The sequence below is a fragment of the Nerophis ophidion genome, unplaced genomic scaffold (assembly GCF_033978795.1).
Source record: "Nerophis ophidion isolate RoL-2023_Sa unplaced genomic scaffold, RoL_Noph_v1.0 HiC_scaffold_83, whole genome shotgun sequence".
In the NCBI taxonomy this organism is placed as follows: domain Eukaryota; kingdom Metazoa; phylum Chordata; class Actinopteri; order Syngnathiformes; family Syngnathidae; genus Nerophis; species Nerophis ophidion.
The window spans coordinates 263,274-283,761 of NW_026907005.1; the positions used below are offsets into that span (position 1 = coordinate 263,274).

Consider the following 20,488-nt stretch of genomic DNA (forward strand, 5'->3'; position numbering starts at 1 on the left):
TTTGCCTACACAATGCCATTGTGGACATTAGGTTAAACGTTCTCCGCAAAATATCCTGGCAGTTTTTTTAAGAGCCATAAATGTATAAAAATAGGAATGATAAAAAAACGAAAATCTTATGCAGCTGTTTTTTCTTGTAAATATATTTACATTCATTCTGGAAACAGACTCTCTCGAACAAATTGACATTAATGCATATACCTAACATTTGATACAGGTATTTTAGCATTGGTATACTTTAATTTAAATTTAAACCATGAAACATATAAAACAAATGAAAAAAATGCTTCAAAGTAAGTGAATAGCAACCTGTACAATTGAACATACACATGGTACATTTTGCTTAACAATAATGTTTTATACATTAAAATTTTCAGCAGATACTTTGTTGTAAGAGGAAGTAAAGAAATAAAATAAAATAAAGAACACTTTGGCCCAAAATGGCTGACAACAATCAAAATATCGAATAATGACGAAAAATGGAAATACACCAAAAACTGCATTACAGTTTAGAATCTGTACACAATATGGTATAAAACAATGTTTACATGAACAAAACAATGTGACAGCAGGTCTTGGGTATTTTTTTATATATTTGTTTTTATTATTTTGTCTTAACTTAGCACATTGTTAAAGCCATATCTCAAGAATTATTTGATGGATTTTCCTCAAATTTGGCACAAACTCAAACTATGATTATTATATATGTTAAGGTCAAGTGCACTGTAACCTCACATTCTATTTTCAAAGCATTTCACTTAAGTAACTAAAAAAAAAGAAATAGTAAAATACTCTGAGGGATTTTTCTCAAATGGGGCAAAACTCAAATTTTTATTCGAGAACTAACTAAATAAGTGTGAATTTGCGTATTCTGAACGAGGGAGACATTGTTTATCTCTTAGCTTTCACTATCATCAGAACCTCCGACCTTTAGATGCAAAATACATAATGTCTCGACAAACAGATATCACTTTGGAGCGACAGCTGAGCAGCGCTGTTTGAAGTTGTGTACTCTTTTCAAAGATATGGAACTCTTTTCGAAGAAAATCTTTTGAAGACAAGAACAAAGTCACAGGCCAGCATGAAGTAAAGGTATGTAATATATGGCCATATAACAGTGTGTGCACACAAAGACAGCAACAAAAATCCAATGCATTGGTGGTTAATATTCAATGTTATTGAACCCGATAGTGGGTATTTTCCAGGAGATGTTGTGAATGATTGCAACCCGTTCGTGGGTACATTTAAAATACAAGGTGGTGTTTTATGATTCCTTGTGCAAGCCCATTCGTGGGTGAGGTTTTGGTTTGAACAAATGCAAATGAATAATTGCGGTTTTGATGTTTGGTGTTTTGAGTGACATTAACCAGGTTTCCATATATTTGATCTGATTTTGAATTGTGGGTTGTGCATAATCATGGATCCTGGGAAAGGAAAATACAATGCTTTGGAAATGCATGATCATGTGTTAATGGAATCAAAAGTAACGCATTCAATGTGTGATACAATTAAAGGTCAAATGGAACTCTCACAGGCTGAACTGTCAGAAATGATTGAAAATCAGTCACAACCTGCAGAGATGGAAAAACAGGTGGACACAGATCATACTTACCAACACTCCTGGATTTTCCGGGAGACTCCCGAAATTCAGCGCCTCTCCCGAAAACCTCCTGGGACAATTTTCTCCCGAAATTCAGGCGTAGCTGGAGGCCACGCCCCCTCCAGCTCCATGCGGACCTGAGTGACGTGTATAAAGAGCGTGTCTGCCCAATGATGTTATAACTGTAAAATGATCGATGGCGAGTTATTGGTTTCTTATGTGGGTTTATTTTTAGGCAGTTTCATTAAAGTCCTCCCAGCGCGGTAAAACAACATACAACAACAGCAGTCCATTTTCGTCTACCGTAAAGCAGTTCGTCTGCCAAACAGCATTGTTGTGAAACTCTTAAACAGGACAATACTGCCATCTACTGTACATGCATATGGTTAGAAAAAGGATGGACGATTCAACCCTTAACTCAACAATGAGTAGATGAGTGTTGTGTGTGTGTAAATGTGTAAATAAATGAACACTGAAATTCAAGTGTGTATTTTATATATGTATATATATATATATATATATATATATATATATATATATATATATACATACATATATATATATATATACACATACATACATACATATATATATATATATATATATATATATATATCTATATATATATATATATATATATATATATATATATGTGGTGTTTTGTGTTGTGGTTTGTGCAGCCCTTTGAGACACGAGTGATTTAGGGCTATATAAATAAACATTGATTGATTGATTGATTGATTGATTGATTGATATATATGAAATACTTGACTTGGTAAATCTATGAATCTAGCGGTAAATATACTCCTTCCCTCTTAACCACGCCCCACCCCGACGATGCCCCCCACCCCCACCCCCCACCTCCCGAAATCGGATGTCTCAAGGTTGGCAAGTATGACACAGATCAAACATCTGATGTAAAAAAAAAAACGCACAGTGAAAATGACACCAAAAGCCCTAATGCACAGAATTGAAACACTTGAGAAGGAGAGGAGATCTAAATTAAACAAGGCAAGCAACATGCAGAAACATATCATGGAAATGATGGAAAATGGAGAGGACCTAATGGACGTGCAATCTGCTTTCACCAAATATCTCAATGTTATAAAGGAAACCGCAAGTGCACACACATCCCTCCTACCAATTCTACCAACAGAGGACCAAATCAATCACGACATATGGTACAAAGCCAAATTAATCAATCTACATGAATTCATTGAGCATGTTAACACCTGGATAAAAACACCAACCCTGGAAAATATGGAGGATTTCGAAAACGAAATTAATCCAAATGACAGCATTAGTAATATAAGTCACAAATCACATGGGAGTCCCACACGGTCTGGTTCTAGTAATTCTAGAACCTCCTCAGTTCGCAGACAGGCAGAGGCCGACAGGGCTGCCCTCGCTGCCTTGGAAGAGGAGGAGGAAAAGATCAAAAAGAAATTGGAAGAGGAGAGGGAAAGAATCAGAAAGAAAAAGGAAATGATGGACCTGGATGCTCAATTGGCAGCTGCTGATGCAAAATTAGCAGCTTTAAAAGCTTCCAGCCTTCATGCTTCCTCACACACAGCATCTGATGGCATGAGCTCCTACTTAAAAAGAACCAAGGAACCAGCAGTCACTCTCAACCCCCAGGCTCAAGACTATCAACCCCTCACACAGCAGCAGTCAAGCCAAGCTTTACCAACACAGTCCATCCACCATCCACCTGAGCAACTACAAATATCAATCAATCAATGTCAATCAATGTTTATTTGTATAGCCCTGTGGAGATCCTCGTCCTGGATCCTCCATTCCCTCCCCGGAAACACCACGCCTGGTTCAGTGGTTACACACTTTTTATTTGTTTACAATTTCTTTTTGTGCTCAATGTCTCTTTCAGCTTTTCAGCTCTCAATGACATGCGTTTCTCCTGATCTCCTTCGTCTGGCTCTCACTCCTCAATCGCCAGCCCCTCTCATGGTTTCCAACGCTGCTGATAAAGGAAACAGGTGATTAGATAACTCGTCCCAGCTGAGGTATCTGCTCACCTGATTGTATTTAATATTCATACTCTATACCTTCTTTCTCTCATTTTCTATCTGTTTTCACCTTCATTCTCTCCTTTTCTCCCATTTTTACTTTTATTCTCAACTTTTCTCTCAATCTTTGTCAATCCAATCCAATCCAATCCACTTTATTTATATAGCACATTTAAACAACAAGAACGTTTCCAAAGTGCTGCACAGCCATGTTAAAAACAATATTAAAAAAACTATTTTATGTTCCACCAATGACTGAATAAAAACACAAAATAAATAAATATAAAACCAATATAAAAACAAAATATGATTAAAAACAATTTTAAAGGGTAAAAGCAATTAGAACAGTAAAATAGAAATCAAAGTGTATAAAAAACACAGAGGACAACAGAGGACAGAGGACCACACAACTCACATAGTTTTAAAAGCCAAAGAATAAAAGTGGGTGTTAAGACGAGACTTAAAACACTCCACTGTGGAAGCAGTTTGAACATGGAGGGGCAGAGTGTTCCAGAGCTTAGGGCCGACCACAGAGAAGGCCCTGTCTCCCCTGGTCTTAAGTCTGGTCTTGGGCACCATGAGCTGGAACTGGCTCTCGGACCTCAGAGCGCGCGCAGGAGTGTAAATTTGGATGAGGTCCGAGATTTATTGAGGTGCCAGTCCATGTAAAGATTTAAAAACAAACAGCAATGTTTTAAAATCAATTCTAAAATGAACAGGGAGCCAGTGCAAACTCTGAAGAATTGGGGTTATATGCTGGCGTTTCCTGGCCCCTGTTAAAAGTCCTGCTGCCGCCTTCTGGACTAACTGCAACCGGGAGAGAGCTTTTTGGCTAATGCCAGCATAAAGTGCATTGCAGTAGTCCAGGCCACTTCAAATAAAAGCATGCACGACTTGTTCAAGAAGGTTAAAAAATAACAACGGTTTAACCTTTACTAAAAGACGAAGGTGATAAAAACACGGTTTTAAAACGCCATTGACTTGTGTGTGAGGTTTAAAATGGCTGTCTATAGTGACGCCAAGGCTGGTGACTTTGGGACGCACATCATTTTGCAATGGTCCCAAGTCAGTGAGGGCCGGACCAAAAACTAAAATTTCCGTTTTTCCCTCATTCATTATTAAAAAATTCTGGGCTAACCAAGCCTTGACGTCACATAGACAGTTAAGGAGGGGTGTCAGGGGGCCGTGGCTTTTTGAAATCGGCATATAAATTTGGCAGTCTTCTGCATAAAAGTGATAAAACACTCCATGTTTCTTAAAGATATCTCCAAGAGGAAGGAGATAAAGAGCGAACAGGATGGGGCCTAAAATAGATTCCTGGGGGACACCACAGTAAAGCGGGGCAGAAGAGGAGGTGGCGTCCCCCAGCCTGACAGAGAAGGACCTCTCAGACAGGTAAGATCTAAACCACTGTGACGCAGTCCCCCTGACACCCACACAGTCTCTCAGGCGGTCTAAAAGAATTGTGTGGTCGACTGTATCAAAGGCAGCTGTAAGATCTAAAAGCACTAAAATGGCAGAGCTTCCAGAATCAGACATTAAAAGCAAGTCATTAAAAACCTTTAAAAGTGCAGATTCAGTACTGTGCAAAGCTTTGTATCCAGACTGAAATGGATCGAAAGTGCTATTTTCATCTAAAAAAGGCTGCAGTTGTGCCAAAACACATTTCTCCAAAATGTTTGACACAAAAGGTAATTTGGAAATGGGCCGATAATTTGACAAAGTTGTCTGATCAAGACTTGGCTTTTAGGAGATGCTGCTGCCAACAGAATCGCCGCACTTCTGTCGTTGTTTTTTTTTTTTTTGCCATTTATCGTCGTCGGAGATCATTTCCGCCGTCTGGGAATATTTTGATCATATATCGGAAAAAAAGGTATTTGTGTTCATTTTCTTGTCGTTTCATTAATTCTCCACTGGAGACTCTCCGGTATTGTCCCGCCCACACAACCATCCTATTAATTACATTAAAACACAATAGTAACTGATTTCTCCGGTAGCTGAGTTGGTAGAGTGAAGGACCACAAGTGTTCATATTGGATCCCATAGGGCGGTTGTTCGAGTCCAGCTCGGCCCCAGTTACTTTTTACCATGACTTGCTTAACGTGGACCCCGATTTAAACAAGTTGAAAAACTTATTGGGGTGTTACTATTTAGTGGTAAATGGTACGGAATATGTACTGAACTGTGCAATCTACTAATACATAAAAGTTTCAATCAATCGATCAACAGTGCGTATTCAGAGCGCATGTTAAAAAAAAATCCCAGTCCACAAGTAGATAGATAGATAGATAGATAGATAGATAGATAGATAGATAGATAGATAGATAGATAGATAGATAGATAGATAGATAGATAGATAGATAGATAGATAGATAGATAGATAGATAGATAGATAGACAGACAGACAGACAGACAGACAGACAGACAGACAGACAGACAGACAGACAGACAGACAGACAGACAGACAGACAGACAGACAGACAGACAGACAGACAGACAGACAGACAGACAGACAGACAGACAGATAGATAGATAGATAGATAGATAGATAGATAGACAGACAGACAGACAGACAGACAGACAGACAGACAGACAGACAGACAGACAGACAGACAGACAGATAGATAGATAGATAGATAGATAGATAGATAGATAGATAGATAGATAGATAGATAGATAGATAGATAGATAGATAGATAGATAGACAGACAGACAGATAGACAGATAGATAGATAGATAGATAGATAGATAGATAGATAGATAGATAGATAGATAGTACTTTATAGATTCCTTCAGGAGAGTTCCTTCAGGAAAATTAAAAATTCCAGCAGCAGTGTACAGAGTTAAGATCAATTTAAATATAAGTAAAAAGTAAATAATGGGGGTTTAAATGGAAACAAAAAAGAGAAATATTACAATGAGAATAAAAACTAAAAAGCAACAATGGGAATAACAATATAACAGTAAAATAAGAATATAACAAGACAAAGTAGGCAGTAGTGACCATGTTATGAAAATGTATTGCACTGTTATTGTTTAGCATCCCCTGTCATCCTAGTACCCCCCCGCCCCCGTCCCAGAGAGGAGTTGTACAGTCTAATGGCGTGTGGGACAAAGGAGTTTTTGAGTCTATTAGTCCTGCACTTGGGATGAAGCAGTCTAGAACTGAACAGGCTCCTCTGGCTGCTAATAACGCTATGCAGAGGGTGACTGGCATCATCAATCAATCAATCAATCAATGTTTACTTATATAGCCCTAAATCACTAGTGTCTCAAAGGGCTGCACAAACCACCACGACATCCTCGGTAGGCCCACATAAGGGCAAGGAAAACTCACACCCAGTGGGACATCGGTGACAATAATGACTATGAGAACCTTAGAGAGGAGGAAAGCAATGGATGTCGAGCGGGTCTAACATGATACTGTGAAAGTTCAATCCACAATGGATACAACACAGCAGCGAGAGTCCCGTTCACAGCGGAGCCAGCAGGAAACCATCCCAAGCGGAGGCGGATCAGCAGCGCAGAGATGTCCCCAGCCGATACACAGGCAAGCAGTACATGGCCACCGGATCGGACTGGACCCCCTCCACAGGGGAGAGTGGGACATAGAAGAAAAAGAAAAGAAACAGCAGATCAACTGGTCTAAAAAGGGAGTCTATTTAAAGGCTAGAGTATACAATCATCCAGGATGCTCACTAGTTTGTCAACAGTCCTCTTCTCTGCCACCCTCACCAGTGAGTCCAGTTATATTCCCATTGTAGAACCGGCCCGCCTGATCAGTTTCTCAAGTCTGGAGCTGTCCTTCTTAGATGTACTGCCTGTAGAGATTTTTACTGTCCAGCAGATGTCATTATTTAGTGACTCAGTATTGACACAGTATCAATGCAGTTTTGCAATGTGTCCAAACGATACATGAAGCCTCATCAACCCATCACTACTTATTAGCGTCCTGCTCACGTCTTTCTCAGTCCATGTGCTTTCACGACAGTTGGCACACTTGACGTTACAAAGCTGTACTGCTCTGTTCAGCTGCCTTCCTTTTTTTTTTTTTTTTTAAATGTTTATTTATACATTTCAACAATTACAAACAGTAAGCCAAACAACAATATAAAACATTATAAAACATTATAAAAACAGTACAAAACAGCGCCAGGGGGTTGTAAATTCAAAATAACAAAAATAGAATACAAACAAATATATATATATATAATAAACAAAGTGCAAAGCCATAGGTTCATTCAGATTCATTAAATAACTTAAATTTGGAACACAGCATCATCGTTTTCACAGCTTTTTTGTTGTTAGAGGTAGAGAGTGTTTTAATGTAAAGTTCAAAATCTTTTTTAAAGGCACAAAAGATAGGTCGGGTATTAAGAAACTTACATTTATGAATATAAAACTTAGCCAATAAAATAATGAGGTTGCAAAGGTAGAATTCCTTTTCACATTTTTGTTCATACAGTGTAAAACCAAAAATCACATCTTTAAAGTAAAGCACAAATTTGTCATAAATATTGTCCAGGATGAAGCGACAGATGCCTGCCATAGTGATGGAGTGTTTTCACAAGTATAAAACAAGTGGTTAACAGTCTCTGGGTGCATGTTACATAACATCAATGTCCTTCTTCTATTTAACCATTACAGTCTTTACAGGGTAATAACCAGGAATGATTTTAAATGATATCTCTTTGACTTTGTTGCTAAGTAAATACCTGTTAGGAAGGGACCACGTTTTGGTCCAACAGATGTCATTTACAACATTATTCCATAAGGAAATTACATAGGAGACAGACACACAATCATTTTGGAATAAGCTGAGGATTTTTATGTTATTTTTCTGATCAAAGCAAAGTTTCCCCACATGAGTGTCAAGTGGATCATTCACAATGTTTACAGCAGAAAGAGGAGGTGTGTAAGCCTTGTACAACATAATAATACCTGTTGGAATGTACAACATAATAACACCTGTTGGAATGTACAACATAATAACACCTGTTGGAATGTACAACATAATAACACCTGTTGGAATGTACAACATAATAACACCTGTTGGAATGTACAACATAATAATACCTGTTGGAATGTACAACATAATAACACCTGTTGGAATGTACAACATAATAACACCTGTTGGAATGTACAACATAATAACAGGTGTTGGAATGTACAACATAATAACACCTGTTGGAATGTACAACATAATAACACCTGTTGGAATGTACAACATAATAACAGGTGTTGGAATGTACAACATAATAACACCTGTTGGAATGTACAACATAATAACACCTGTTGGAATGTACAACATAATAACACCTGTTGGAATGTACAACATAATAACAGGTGTTGGAATGTACAACATAATAACAGGTGTTGGAATGTACAACATAATAACAGGTGTTGGAATGTACAACATAATAACAGGTGTTGGAATGTACAACATAATAACACCTGTTGGAATGTACAACATAATAACAGTTGTTGGAATGTACAACATAATAACACCTGTTGGAATGTACAACATAATAACAGGTGTTGGAATGTACAACATAATAACAGGTGTTGGAATGTACAACATAATAACAGGTGTTGGAATGTACAACATAATAACACCTGTTGGAATGTACAACATAATAACAGGTGTTGGAATGTACAACATAATAACAGGTGTTGGAATGTACAACATAATAACAGGTGTTGGAATGTACAACATAATAACACCTGTTGGAATGTACAACATAATAACAGGTGTTGGAATGTACAACATAATAACAGGTGTTGGAATGTACAACATAATAACACCTGTTGGAATGTACAACATAATAACACCTGTTGGAATGTACAACATAATAACACCTGTTGGAATGTACAACATAATAACACCTTTTGGAATGTACAACATAATAACAGGTGTTGGAATGTACAACATAATAACAGGTGTTGGAATGTACAACATAATAACAGGTGTTGGAATGTACAACATAATAACAGTTGTTGGAATGTACAACATAATAACACCTGTTGGAATGTACAACATAATAACAGGTGTTGGAATGTACAACATAATAACAGGTGTTGGAATGTACAACATAATAACAGGTGTTGGAATGTACAACATAATAACAGGTGTTGGAATGTACAACATAATAACAGGTGTTGGAATGTACAACATAATAACAGGTGTTGGAATGTACAACATAATAACAGTTGTTGGAATGTACAACATAATAACACCTGTTGGAATGTACAACATAATAACAGGTGTTGGAATGTACAACATAATAACAGGTGTTGGAATGTACAACATAATAACACCTGTTGGAATGTACAACATAATAACAGGTGTTGGAATGTACAACATAATAACAGGTGTTGGAATGTACAACATAATAACAGGTGTTGGAATGTACAACATAATAACAGGTGTTGGAATGTACAACATAATAACAGGTGTTGGAATGTACAACATAATAACAGGTGTTGGAATGTACAACATAATAACAGGTGTTGGAATGTACAACATAATAACAGGTGTTGGAATGTACAACATAATAACACCTGTTGGAATGTACAACATAATAACAGGTGTTGGAATGTACAACATAATAACAGGTGTTGGAATGTACAACATAATAACACCTGTTGGAATGTACAACATAATAACACCTGTTGGAATGTACAACATAATAACACCTGTTGGAATGTACAACATAATAACACCTTTTGGAATGTACAACATAATAACAGGTGTTGGAATGTACAACATAATAACAGGTGTTGGAATGTACAACATAATAACAGGTGTTGGAATGTACAACATAATAACAGTTGTTGGAATGTACAACATAATAACACCTGTTGGAATGTACAACATAATAACAGGTGTTGGAATGTACAACATAATAACAGGTGTTGGAATGTACAACATAATAACACCTGTTGGAATGTACAACATAATAACAGGTGTTGGAATGTACAACATAATAACAGGTGTTGGAATGTACAACATAATAACAGTTGTTGGAATGTACAACATAATAACACCTGTTGGAATGTACAACATAATAACAGGTGTTGGAATGTACAACATAATAACAGGTGTTGGAATGTACAACATAATAACAGGTGTTGGAATGTACAACATAATAACACCTGTTGGAATGTACAACATAATAACAGGTGTTGGAATGTACAACATAATAACAGGTGTTGGAATGTACAACATAATAACAGTTGTTGGAATGTACAACATAATAACACCTGTTGGAATGTACAACATAATAACAGGTGTTGGAATGTACAACATAATAACAGGTGTTGGAATGTACAACATAATAACACCTGTTGGAATGTACAACATAATAACAGGTGTTGGAATGTACAACATAATAACAGGTGTTGGAATGTACAACATAATAACAGGTGTTGGAATGTACAACATAATAACAGGTGTTGGAATGTACAACATAATAACAGGTGTTGGAATGTACAACATAATAACAGGTGTTGGAATGTACAACATAATAACACCTGTTGGAATGTACAACATAATAACAGGTGTTGGAATGTACAACATAATAACAGGTGTTGGAATGTACAACATAATAACAGGTGTTGGAATGTACAACATAATAACAGGTGTTGGAATGTACAACATAATAACAGGTGTTGGAATGTACAACATAATAACAGGTGTTGGAATGTACAACATAATAACAGGTGTTGGAATGTACAACATAATAACAGGTGTTGGAATGTACAACATAATAACAGGTGTTGGAATGTACAACATAATAACAGGTGTTGGAATGTACAACATAATAACACCTGTTGGAATGTACAACATAATAACAGGTGTTGGAATGTACAACATAATAACAGGTGTTGGAATGTACAACATAATAACACCTGTTGGAATGTACAACATAATAACACCTGTTGGAATGTACAACATAATAACACCTGTTGGAATGTACAACATAATAACACCTTTTGGAATGTACAACATAATAACAGGTGTTGGAATGTACAACATAATAACAGGTGTTGGAATGTACAACATAATAACAGGTGTTGGAATGTACAACATAATAACAGTTGTTGGAATGTACAACATAATAACACCTGTTGGAATGTACAACATAATAACAGGTGTTGGAATGTACAACATAATAACAGGTGTTGGAATGTACAACATAATAACACCTGTTGGAATGTACAACATAATAACAGGTGTTGGAATGTACAACATAATAACAGGTGTTGGAATGTACAACATAATAACAGTTGTTGGAATGTACAACATAATAACACCTGTTGGAATGTACAACATAATAACAGGTGTTGGAATGTACAACATAATAACAGGTGTTGGAATGTACAACATAATAACACCTGTTGGAATGTACAACATAATAACAGGTGTTGGAATGTACAACATAATAACAGGTGTTGGAATGTACAACATAATAACAGGTGTTGGAATGTACAACATAATAACAGGTGTTGGAATGTACAACATAATAACAGGTGTTGGAATGTACAACATAATAACAGGTGTTGGAATGTACAACATAATAACACCTGTTGGAATGTACAACATAATAACAGGTGTTGGAATGTACAACATAATAACAGGTGTTGGAATGTACAACATAATAACAGGTGTTGGAATGTACAACATAATAACAGGTGTTGGAATGTACAACATAATAACAGGTGTTGGAATGTACAACATAATAACAGGTGTTGGAATGTACAACATAATAACAGGTGTTGGAATGTACAACATAATAACAGGTGTTGGAATGTACAACATAATAACAGGTGTTGGAATGTACAACATAATAACAGGTGTTGGAATGTACAACATAATAACAGGTGTTGGAATGTACAACATAATAACAGGTGTTGGAATGTACAACATAATAACAGGTGTTGGAATGGCATCAAATACAATAGCAAATTGTTTGGGAGTCACAGGTATCTTAAATTGGTTGAGAAATTCTTGGTAATTAAAAAGTTGACCTTCCTTATTGAAAAGCTGACTCACTAAAATAATGTTATTGTTAAACCAATTGTTGAGGAAAAGAGATTTCCTTTTGTAACATATGTCTTTATTGTTCATGATGATATATTTGGTAGGTGAAAAATTATTGTGCTTGTATAAAAGAGAGCATGCTAGAAGGGCTTGTTTGTGGAAGTTTGAGAGTGCAACAGGAATCCTGTCAATGTTAGAATTACACAATAGCAAAAATGTTAGGCCTCCAAGGTTAGAGAATACATGATGAGAAATAAAGTTCCAAATTGAGGTAGGGTCTTTCAAGTAGTGTCTTATCCAATTAATTTTAAAGGTGTTGTTTAGTGTAGTGAAGTCAAGAAAGTTTAGACCACCCTGATTGTAATTGTTCATTAGAACTGATTTATTTATATAATGAATTGTGTTTTTCCAAATAAAGTCAACCAGTATTAGTAAATAGCTGCATACGTAGGCCTGGAGATACTTTCTGCTTTGGAAAGAAAGGTTCTGCCTTCTAACGATTTTCTGCTGTTTTCCGTTTTCCCCGGAAGCTGGGAATGACGTCACAGCCGAGCGGACGAAGAGGTAGCTCTATATAAGATATTGCCTGCTGTCACTGTTACCATGCTTTTATAACCTGTAATATGTATTTGAACAACAATGTGACATAAAAGAGTGTCTTGTTTTTCAAAAATAAATTCAAAGTGTATCAAACAAAGCTTTAATGTTGGGGTTCAGTGGCGCCCCCGTGCGACATTCATTGCAATGACAAGAGTGAAAGTGCTAGAAATTGTAGCGATATTACTGCCTGATACCACATGTTTTTATTGTTGTTCCTTTTTACTCCTAGATAATCTATTTTCCTACAAAACATTAATAAAACATTCAAACATCACAGAACGTGATTTCACACGAACTCTGACATAAAACCAATTGTAAGTCCAGGAAGTGACGTACTCTTCACGCATGCGCGGATCGATCGTGTCGTGAATTTATATCCATTTTTAAAAAGTGTGAAACATTTGCTCTCATAAACAAAAGTGTCTTTCTTGAAGTGAAATCCAAATTCTAACATTGTGCTAATGATTTGAATTTATTAATTCAATCTAGGAAGATTGTAAAAAATAAAAAAAGACCTTATTATATTTACTGAAATGATTTATGTTTATCATTTATTTATATATATTTTATTGTAATCTTATTCGAAGGGTCTCTCATATTTACTTTTACTTTCTTTAACGGGTTTTGTTTGTAAGAGGATTGGATTTAATGTGATGTTTTTTTTATATTGCTGAGTAAAATATTGAAAAAATATTGACTCATTGTCACACCTATGGATCATGTTTTGTTTTGTCATGTTATGTTTTTGATTTTGGACAATCAGTCACGTTTTGCACTTCCTGGTTTTGTTTGTTTCCATGCCAACCTCATGAGTTTTCACCTGTCACATCCCTGTTCTCAGCCTCACTCCTGTTTTCACTAATAGTCACAGCTATTTAAGTCACTCTTTTTCTTGTCTTCGTCCTGGGATCTTCACACTCACACGCACCCTACCCATGCTGTCCAAACCTTTACGCCCTGTCCACAGTTCCATGCCGAGTAAGTTTATATATTTATGCCACAGTGCACTCTTTTGTTTCATGTCTTTAGTCTTGCCATCGTGCTGTTTATGTTTATAGTTAAATTTTCTTTCATGCCCTTGAGCAGGTGTTTTTGTTTCACGTTTGTACTGTTTAGCCAAGTTTCTTCCTCTTTGTGAGCACCCTTAGTTTGATTATTTTTGCTTAGTGTTCAAATAAAAACATGTACCTGAATTCACGCCTGGCTCGTCCTGTAATCCCGCTGCGTCGAAGGAGCACACTCAATCCATGTCAAGGCCTGACACTCATATTGTATTGAAAGTACCTTAATGTGTCTAAACATTGTTTATGTGTGTTTAATTGTTCAATAACAAAATAAAATACATACTCAGAAGTAGAACTGGTTAGCAAATAAACTCTTATATTAACAAAAATAATGTTGAAGTCATATTACATGACATTATATAAACATGTATATTAAATATAATTTGAATAGTTGGCAAGTAAACAAAATGCATTTGCCATACCTAATTGTATTATATCAATTATAACTCAACCCCACACTTTACAACATGTATTCACACTTTGTTGTGAAAATATTTTACACAAACTTACATTCAATTATAATAATCATTATAATAAGATATATAACAATGTGTGTTCTGGATCTAAATTAATTCATGGAAAATAAATTGATAAACAATCCTTTTTACCTGGAAACTTATCTCCTTAAGTGTGCAAATAAAGTCTTACGTATTACTTGTATTACATTTGAATAGAACCTTATTGAGCATATTAACAAGATTATGTTAGAAAATGTGCTGAGTATGAAAAATGTCATTTTGAATTTGTGTACAGGATGTAGAATGACGATGATCTCGACCCACCATAAATAAACAAATCAGGAAGATTGGAGAATGAGGAAGGAAGTTATGACTGTTATAATTTTCCACCACAAGGGGGCGATGTTGGTGTCGATATTTATGACTAGTCATGATCAGACCCCGACCTAAAGACCTACTGAAAGCCACTACTAGCCACCACGCAGTCTGATAGTTTATATATCAATGATGAAATATTAACATTGCAACACATGCCAATACGGCCTTTTTAGTTTACTAAATTGCAATTTTAAATTTCCCGGGAGTTTTTTCTTGATAACGTCGCGTAATGATGACGTGTGCGCTTGACGTCACAGGCTGTTAGGAAATATGAGCGCTGCACACACACACAGCTAAAAGTCGTCTGCTTTAATCGCATAATTACACAGTATTTTGGAGATCTGTGTTGCTGAATCTTTTGCAATTTGTTCAATTAATATTGCAGAAGTCACAGTAGAAAGATGGAGTTGGGAAACTTTAGCCTTTAGCCACACAAACACACGGTGATTCCTTGTTTAAAATTCACAGAGGTGAAACTTTATTATGGATCACAGCGAACATGGATCCCAAACGAATGTCAACCAGCAGGTTTCGGTGAGAAATTGTGGTAAAAAGTCACTTCTTAGGTCAGCTTGTGCCGCCCATTAGGCAGCCGTCGACTTCCCTGAGACACTGGCGTCAAGACACCCGTGAACACACACATCCGACTATCAGGTACTGTTAAACTCAATAAAACACTAGCAACACAATAGAAAGATAAGGGATTTCCCAGAATTATCCAAGTCCATGTGTTTAAAAACATCTGAATCCGTCCCAATGCATCGCATTTTTTTTAACTTATTTTTTTTTTCTTGTCCTTGGTTATCAATATACTCAAACACGAATCTTTCATCCTCGCTCAAATTAATGGGGAAATTTTAATTTTCTCGGTCCGAATAGCTGTTTTTGTTGGAGGCTCCCATTAAAATCAATGTGAGGATGTGAGGAGCCATCAACATGTGACGTCATCGTCTGCGACTTCCGGTAGTGGCAAGGCTTTTCTCTTAGCAAGCAAAAGTTGCGAACTTTATCGTGGATGTTCTCTACTAAATCCTTTCAGCAAAAATATGGCAATATAGCGAAATGATCAAGTATGACACATCGTTTAGATAAGAAAATCTCATTTCAGTAGGCCTTTAAATATAAATATAAATATATATATATATATATAATCCTCTATATTGGCAGCCATAGTGATTCATTTATTCAGCAGAGCAATACAACTTGAATCTGACAAAAAAGTAAACACAAATGCTGTCTTCCTCGCTGATAAAACATGATAGCAACATGCATCTGCTAGCTCACGATCGCCCCCACTTCTCAGTGTGGCGAGTTGGAGTACTACAAGAGGCACTCAAATACAGTGCTTAAATCTGTATTTTGATAATGATGATGATGATGATGTTGTTGTATCTGTTCAGGTGAACAAATGGATCCACAAGGGACAACAACCCTTTCCACAGACTACACACACAAAGTAAACATCAATCTTAGAAGCATACAACAATATATTTGAAGAAGACTTTAGGGTTGAAAGTGAAGATGTGAGGTGAAATAAGTACAAATGCAGCAATAAAAACAAGCAACTCCAGTCACGGTGACTCTAAAGTTCTGTGATGTGTTGCTAACCTTTTTCTTCTTTGTTGATGTTTTGCTGTAGTTAACATCCATGATGTAACAATGCTGCTAATCTACTAGAGTCCACATTTTGTGAAATAAAGATGACAATGAGAAAATCAAATAAATTAGTAGCTACATATATGATATTCAATACATGCACACAACTTAAAAACTCCAAGACAACATATAACAGTAGAAGATGAGAAGCACTACATACATCATCAAATATACATTCATATAAAAGGGTAACATTATCACAATTTCAGAAGAGTTAAAACCAACAAAAATCAGTTCCCAGTGGCTTATTTTATTTTTCAAAGTTTTTTTCAAAATTTTTCCAATCATGGAATGTCCCGAAAAAAGGCTTAAAAGTGCCTGATTTTCGCTTTCTGTAAATCCACCGTCCATTTTCCTGTGACGTCACATAGTGATGCCAATACAATCAAACATGGCGGACAGACCAGCAAGATATAGCGACATTAGCTCGGATTCAGATTCGGATTTCAGCGGCTTAAGCGATTCAACAGATTACGCATGTATTGAAACGGAGGGTTGGAGTGTGGAGGCAGATAGCGAAAGCAAAATTGAAGAAGAAACTGAAGCTTTTGAGTGAATAGCTATTGAAGCTATTCGGCTATCACCTTCTAACCGACGATTGCATCTTTTGACCACTGGAGCAACTTAAATCCGTCGATTGGTAAGTGTTTGTTTGGCATTAAATGTGGGTGGAGGGAAAGGCTGCAGGCAAATATAGCTACAAATGTACATACAGCTAGCCTAAATAGCATGTTAGCATCAATTAGCTGGCAGTCATGCCGTGACCAAATATGTCTGATTAGCACATAAGTCAATAACATCAACAAAACTCACCTTTGGGATTTCGTAGACTTTATCATTGGAAATGCATCTACTTTGAGTGTCGCAGGATATCCACACATCTCTGTGCCATCTGTCGTAGCATAGCTGTCGTCGGTAAGGTGTGCAGAACAAACAAGGGACTTTCGCATCTTTTGACCTTTGGTGTACTTGAATCCGTCGATTGGTATGTGTTTGTTTGACATTAAATGTGGGTGGAGGGAAAGGCTGGATGCAAATATAGTTACAAATGAGGCATAACGATGCAATATGTACATACAGCTAGCCTAAATAGCATGTTAGCATCGATTAGCATGCCATGCTAATCGATGCACACGCCACGTAAGTCAACTTGAATCCGTCCCTGATCGTGTTGTTACACCCTCCGACAACACACCGACGAGGCATGATGTCTCCAAGGGACGGAAAACAGTAGTAAAAAAACAAAAAATAACAGAGCTGATTTGACTTGTGTGTGTAATGTGTTTGAGAAAATAGTGGATTGCTTCCCGTTGTAACGTCACAGGTGAAAGGTCATTGCTCCGACAGCGAACAATTGAAAGGCGTTTAAATCGCCAAATTCACCCTTTTAGAGTTCCGAAATCCGTTAAAAAAACATATGGGCTTTTTTCTGCAATATCAAGATATATATTGACTCTTACATATGTCTGGTGATAATGTTCTCCTTTAAAATTGCAATTTAGTAAACTAAAAAGGCCGTATTGGTGTGTTGCAATGTTAATATTTCATCATTGATATATAAACTATCAGACTGCGTGGTCGGTAGTAGTGGCTTTCAGTAGGCCTTTAAATTTAACAGTAGAAGATGAGAGGCACTACATACAACATCAAATATACATTCATATTATACATGCTGTGTTTTTAAAGTACATTTAGCACAATCACTAAGTGTTTTTAAATCCCTGCAGCTTCCATGACTGTTACACACTTGTGTTTACTGACCTGATACTTATGCCAGAACATCTTATCACACACAGTGCAACTAAATGGTTTCTCTCCAGTGTGTGTTCTCATGTGTGCGGACATGTTAGGCTTTGTGGAGAAATGCTTCTTACAAACAGGGCAAGTAAAAGGTTTCCCTCCAGTGTGTGTTCTCATGTGTGAGGACATGTTAGACTTTCTGGAGAAACTCTTCTTACAAACAGAGCAAGTAAACGGTTTCTCTCCAGTGTGTGTTCTCATGTGTCTGGTCATGGCAGGCTTAACGGAGAAACTCTTCTTACAAACAGAGGAAGTAAAAGGTTTCTCTCCAGTGTGTGTTCTCATGTGTCTGGTCATGGCAGGCTTAATGGAGAAACTCTTCTTACAAACAGAGGAAGTAAAAGGTTTCTCTCCAGTATGTATTCTCATGTGTCTTGTAAAATCAGTCTTCAGTCTAAATGATTTCCCACATTCAGAGCAGTCAAAGTGTTTGTTGTTAGTGTGATGTCTCGTATCACCTTTAGAGTCATTTTTACTCTTCAAAGGTTTTTGGATGTGGTCACTGTGATCAGAAGAGTGTGACATCATGTGGTCCATGTCTGACAGTGGAGCAAAGATGCTGTCTGGTTCTGACTTTATATCTTCACAATGCTCTCCATCAGCTTCTGTGATGTGTTGACTTACAAGCTCCGCCCCTCTGTTCTCCTCACTTTGACTGTGATGAAGCTGTAAGGACTGAGCTTCAGCTTCATCATTATCCTCCACCAACCTTTGAAGCTGCTTCCACAGTTCCTCCTCTTCTTCTTTAATGTGGGAGGGGGCCTCTAGCTCCTTCTGTCCCACACTGGAGCTCCACTCCTGCTGCTTAGAGGGAATCTCTTCTTGACTCTCTGCTGACACCTGCTGGACGTCTGCAGAACATAAAACACAAATGAGGTGTTACTGTATTGAAGTTTGCAGTATTCAAACGATTCACATGTGAGCTTTTTTTTTTTTTTTTTCCAAGATGGCGCTGCAGTAGTGGCTGCTGTTGGCAGGATCTCTGTGCTCTTGTGTCATCCTTTTGTGTTTCCCTCTTGTTTTCATGTGTTATTATATATTTTTTTGCTTTTTGGTACAGGACCTTTCGGGACTGTGTGACAAGGGGTGGCACTTTCGTGACCTCTGTGGTGCTTTTTTTGGGGACTTCTGGATCTGCCTCCCGGGAGCCTTTTGGCCATGGAGACCAGCTGCTGGGTCTCTGCCACACCGGAGTCTGTTTGGAGGGACTGGAGGAGATGCGGATGAGGGGACAGGTCTGCGGAGCTAGCACTGAGCACTGGGACAGAGAGGCTTCAAGGTGTCTTGGCTGGGTGAGCAGGTGTCGGACACCTCAGTCACCTTGGACGTATCCTCGCTCATCCATGTGGACTGGACACTGGCCGAGAGTGGAGTCGGCTGTCTTGGTTGCTTTGTTGGGTCTGCTTCTGTCTCTGGCCATGCTCCCTCCACCCCAGCAGACGATGGCGTGGAACACCGCAGAGGCCACCAAAGTGTATATGTTTCTTTTACTTGTTATTCATAGCTGTATGTAGAAGTGTCTGGTTGTATCTGCTGCTTTAATGTCTTTAATGTCCTCTGTGTTCTTTGATGTTTGATGTTTCCCTCTTACACACATGGAAGAGGGATGTGTACTATGGCTATGAGTTGTTGTTTTTTCCCTTGGCCTCAGTCTGCACCCCCTCTCCAGGGCCCAGGCTAAGACCGATTTTTATTTTATTTTATTTTAATCTTCTATTTTTTTCTCCCATTCCCCGCCCTTGTTTACCTGTATCTCATCTTTTTTGTAAGGGGCGCTGGAAGCCGGCAGACCCGTCAACGATCCTGTTCTGTCTCCCTTTAATGTTTGTCTGATCTTGAATGGGATTGTGCTGAAAATTTTAATT

At 37.4% G+C, this 20,488-nt stretch overlaps 1 protein-coding gene across 4 annotated transcripts in view; it reads right to left on the minus strand.

Annotated features, from left to right (window-relative positions):
* LOC133547256 (oocyte zinc finger protein XlCOF6-like) overlaps nt 1-20,488 on the minus strand; it is a 60,708-nt gene that overhangs the window by 28,022 nt on the left and 12,198 nt on the right. Inside the window, exons 2-3 of one of the 4 annotated variants that reach the window (XM_061893028.1) lie at nt 19,333-19,474; nt 2,490-3,575 (exon numbers count right to left, since the gene is read on the minus strand). The exons of 1 other annotated variant lie outside the window; for it this stretch is intronic. In XM_061893028.1, coding sequence (XP_061749012.1) covers nt 3,497-3,575; nt 19,333-19,474 — 221 coding nt within the window. In that variant the 3' untranslated portion in view covers nt 2,490-3,496. Of the gene's footprint in view, nt 1-2,489; nt 3,579-16,335; nt 19,475-20,488 lie in introns of those variants that run through there. 2 more of the 4 variants (XM_061893027.1, XM_061893026.1) reach the window with 2 other exon arrangements.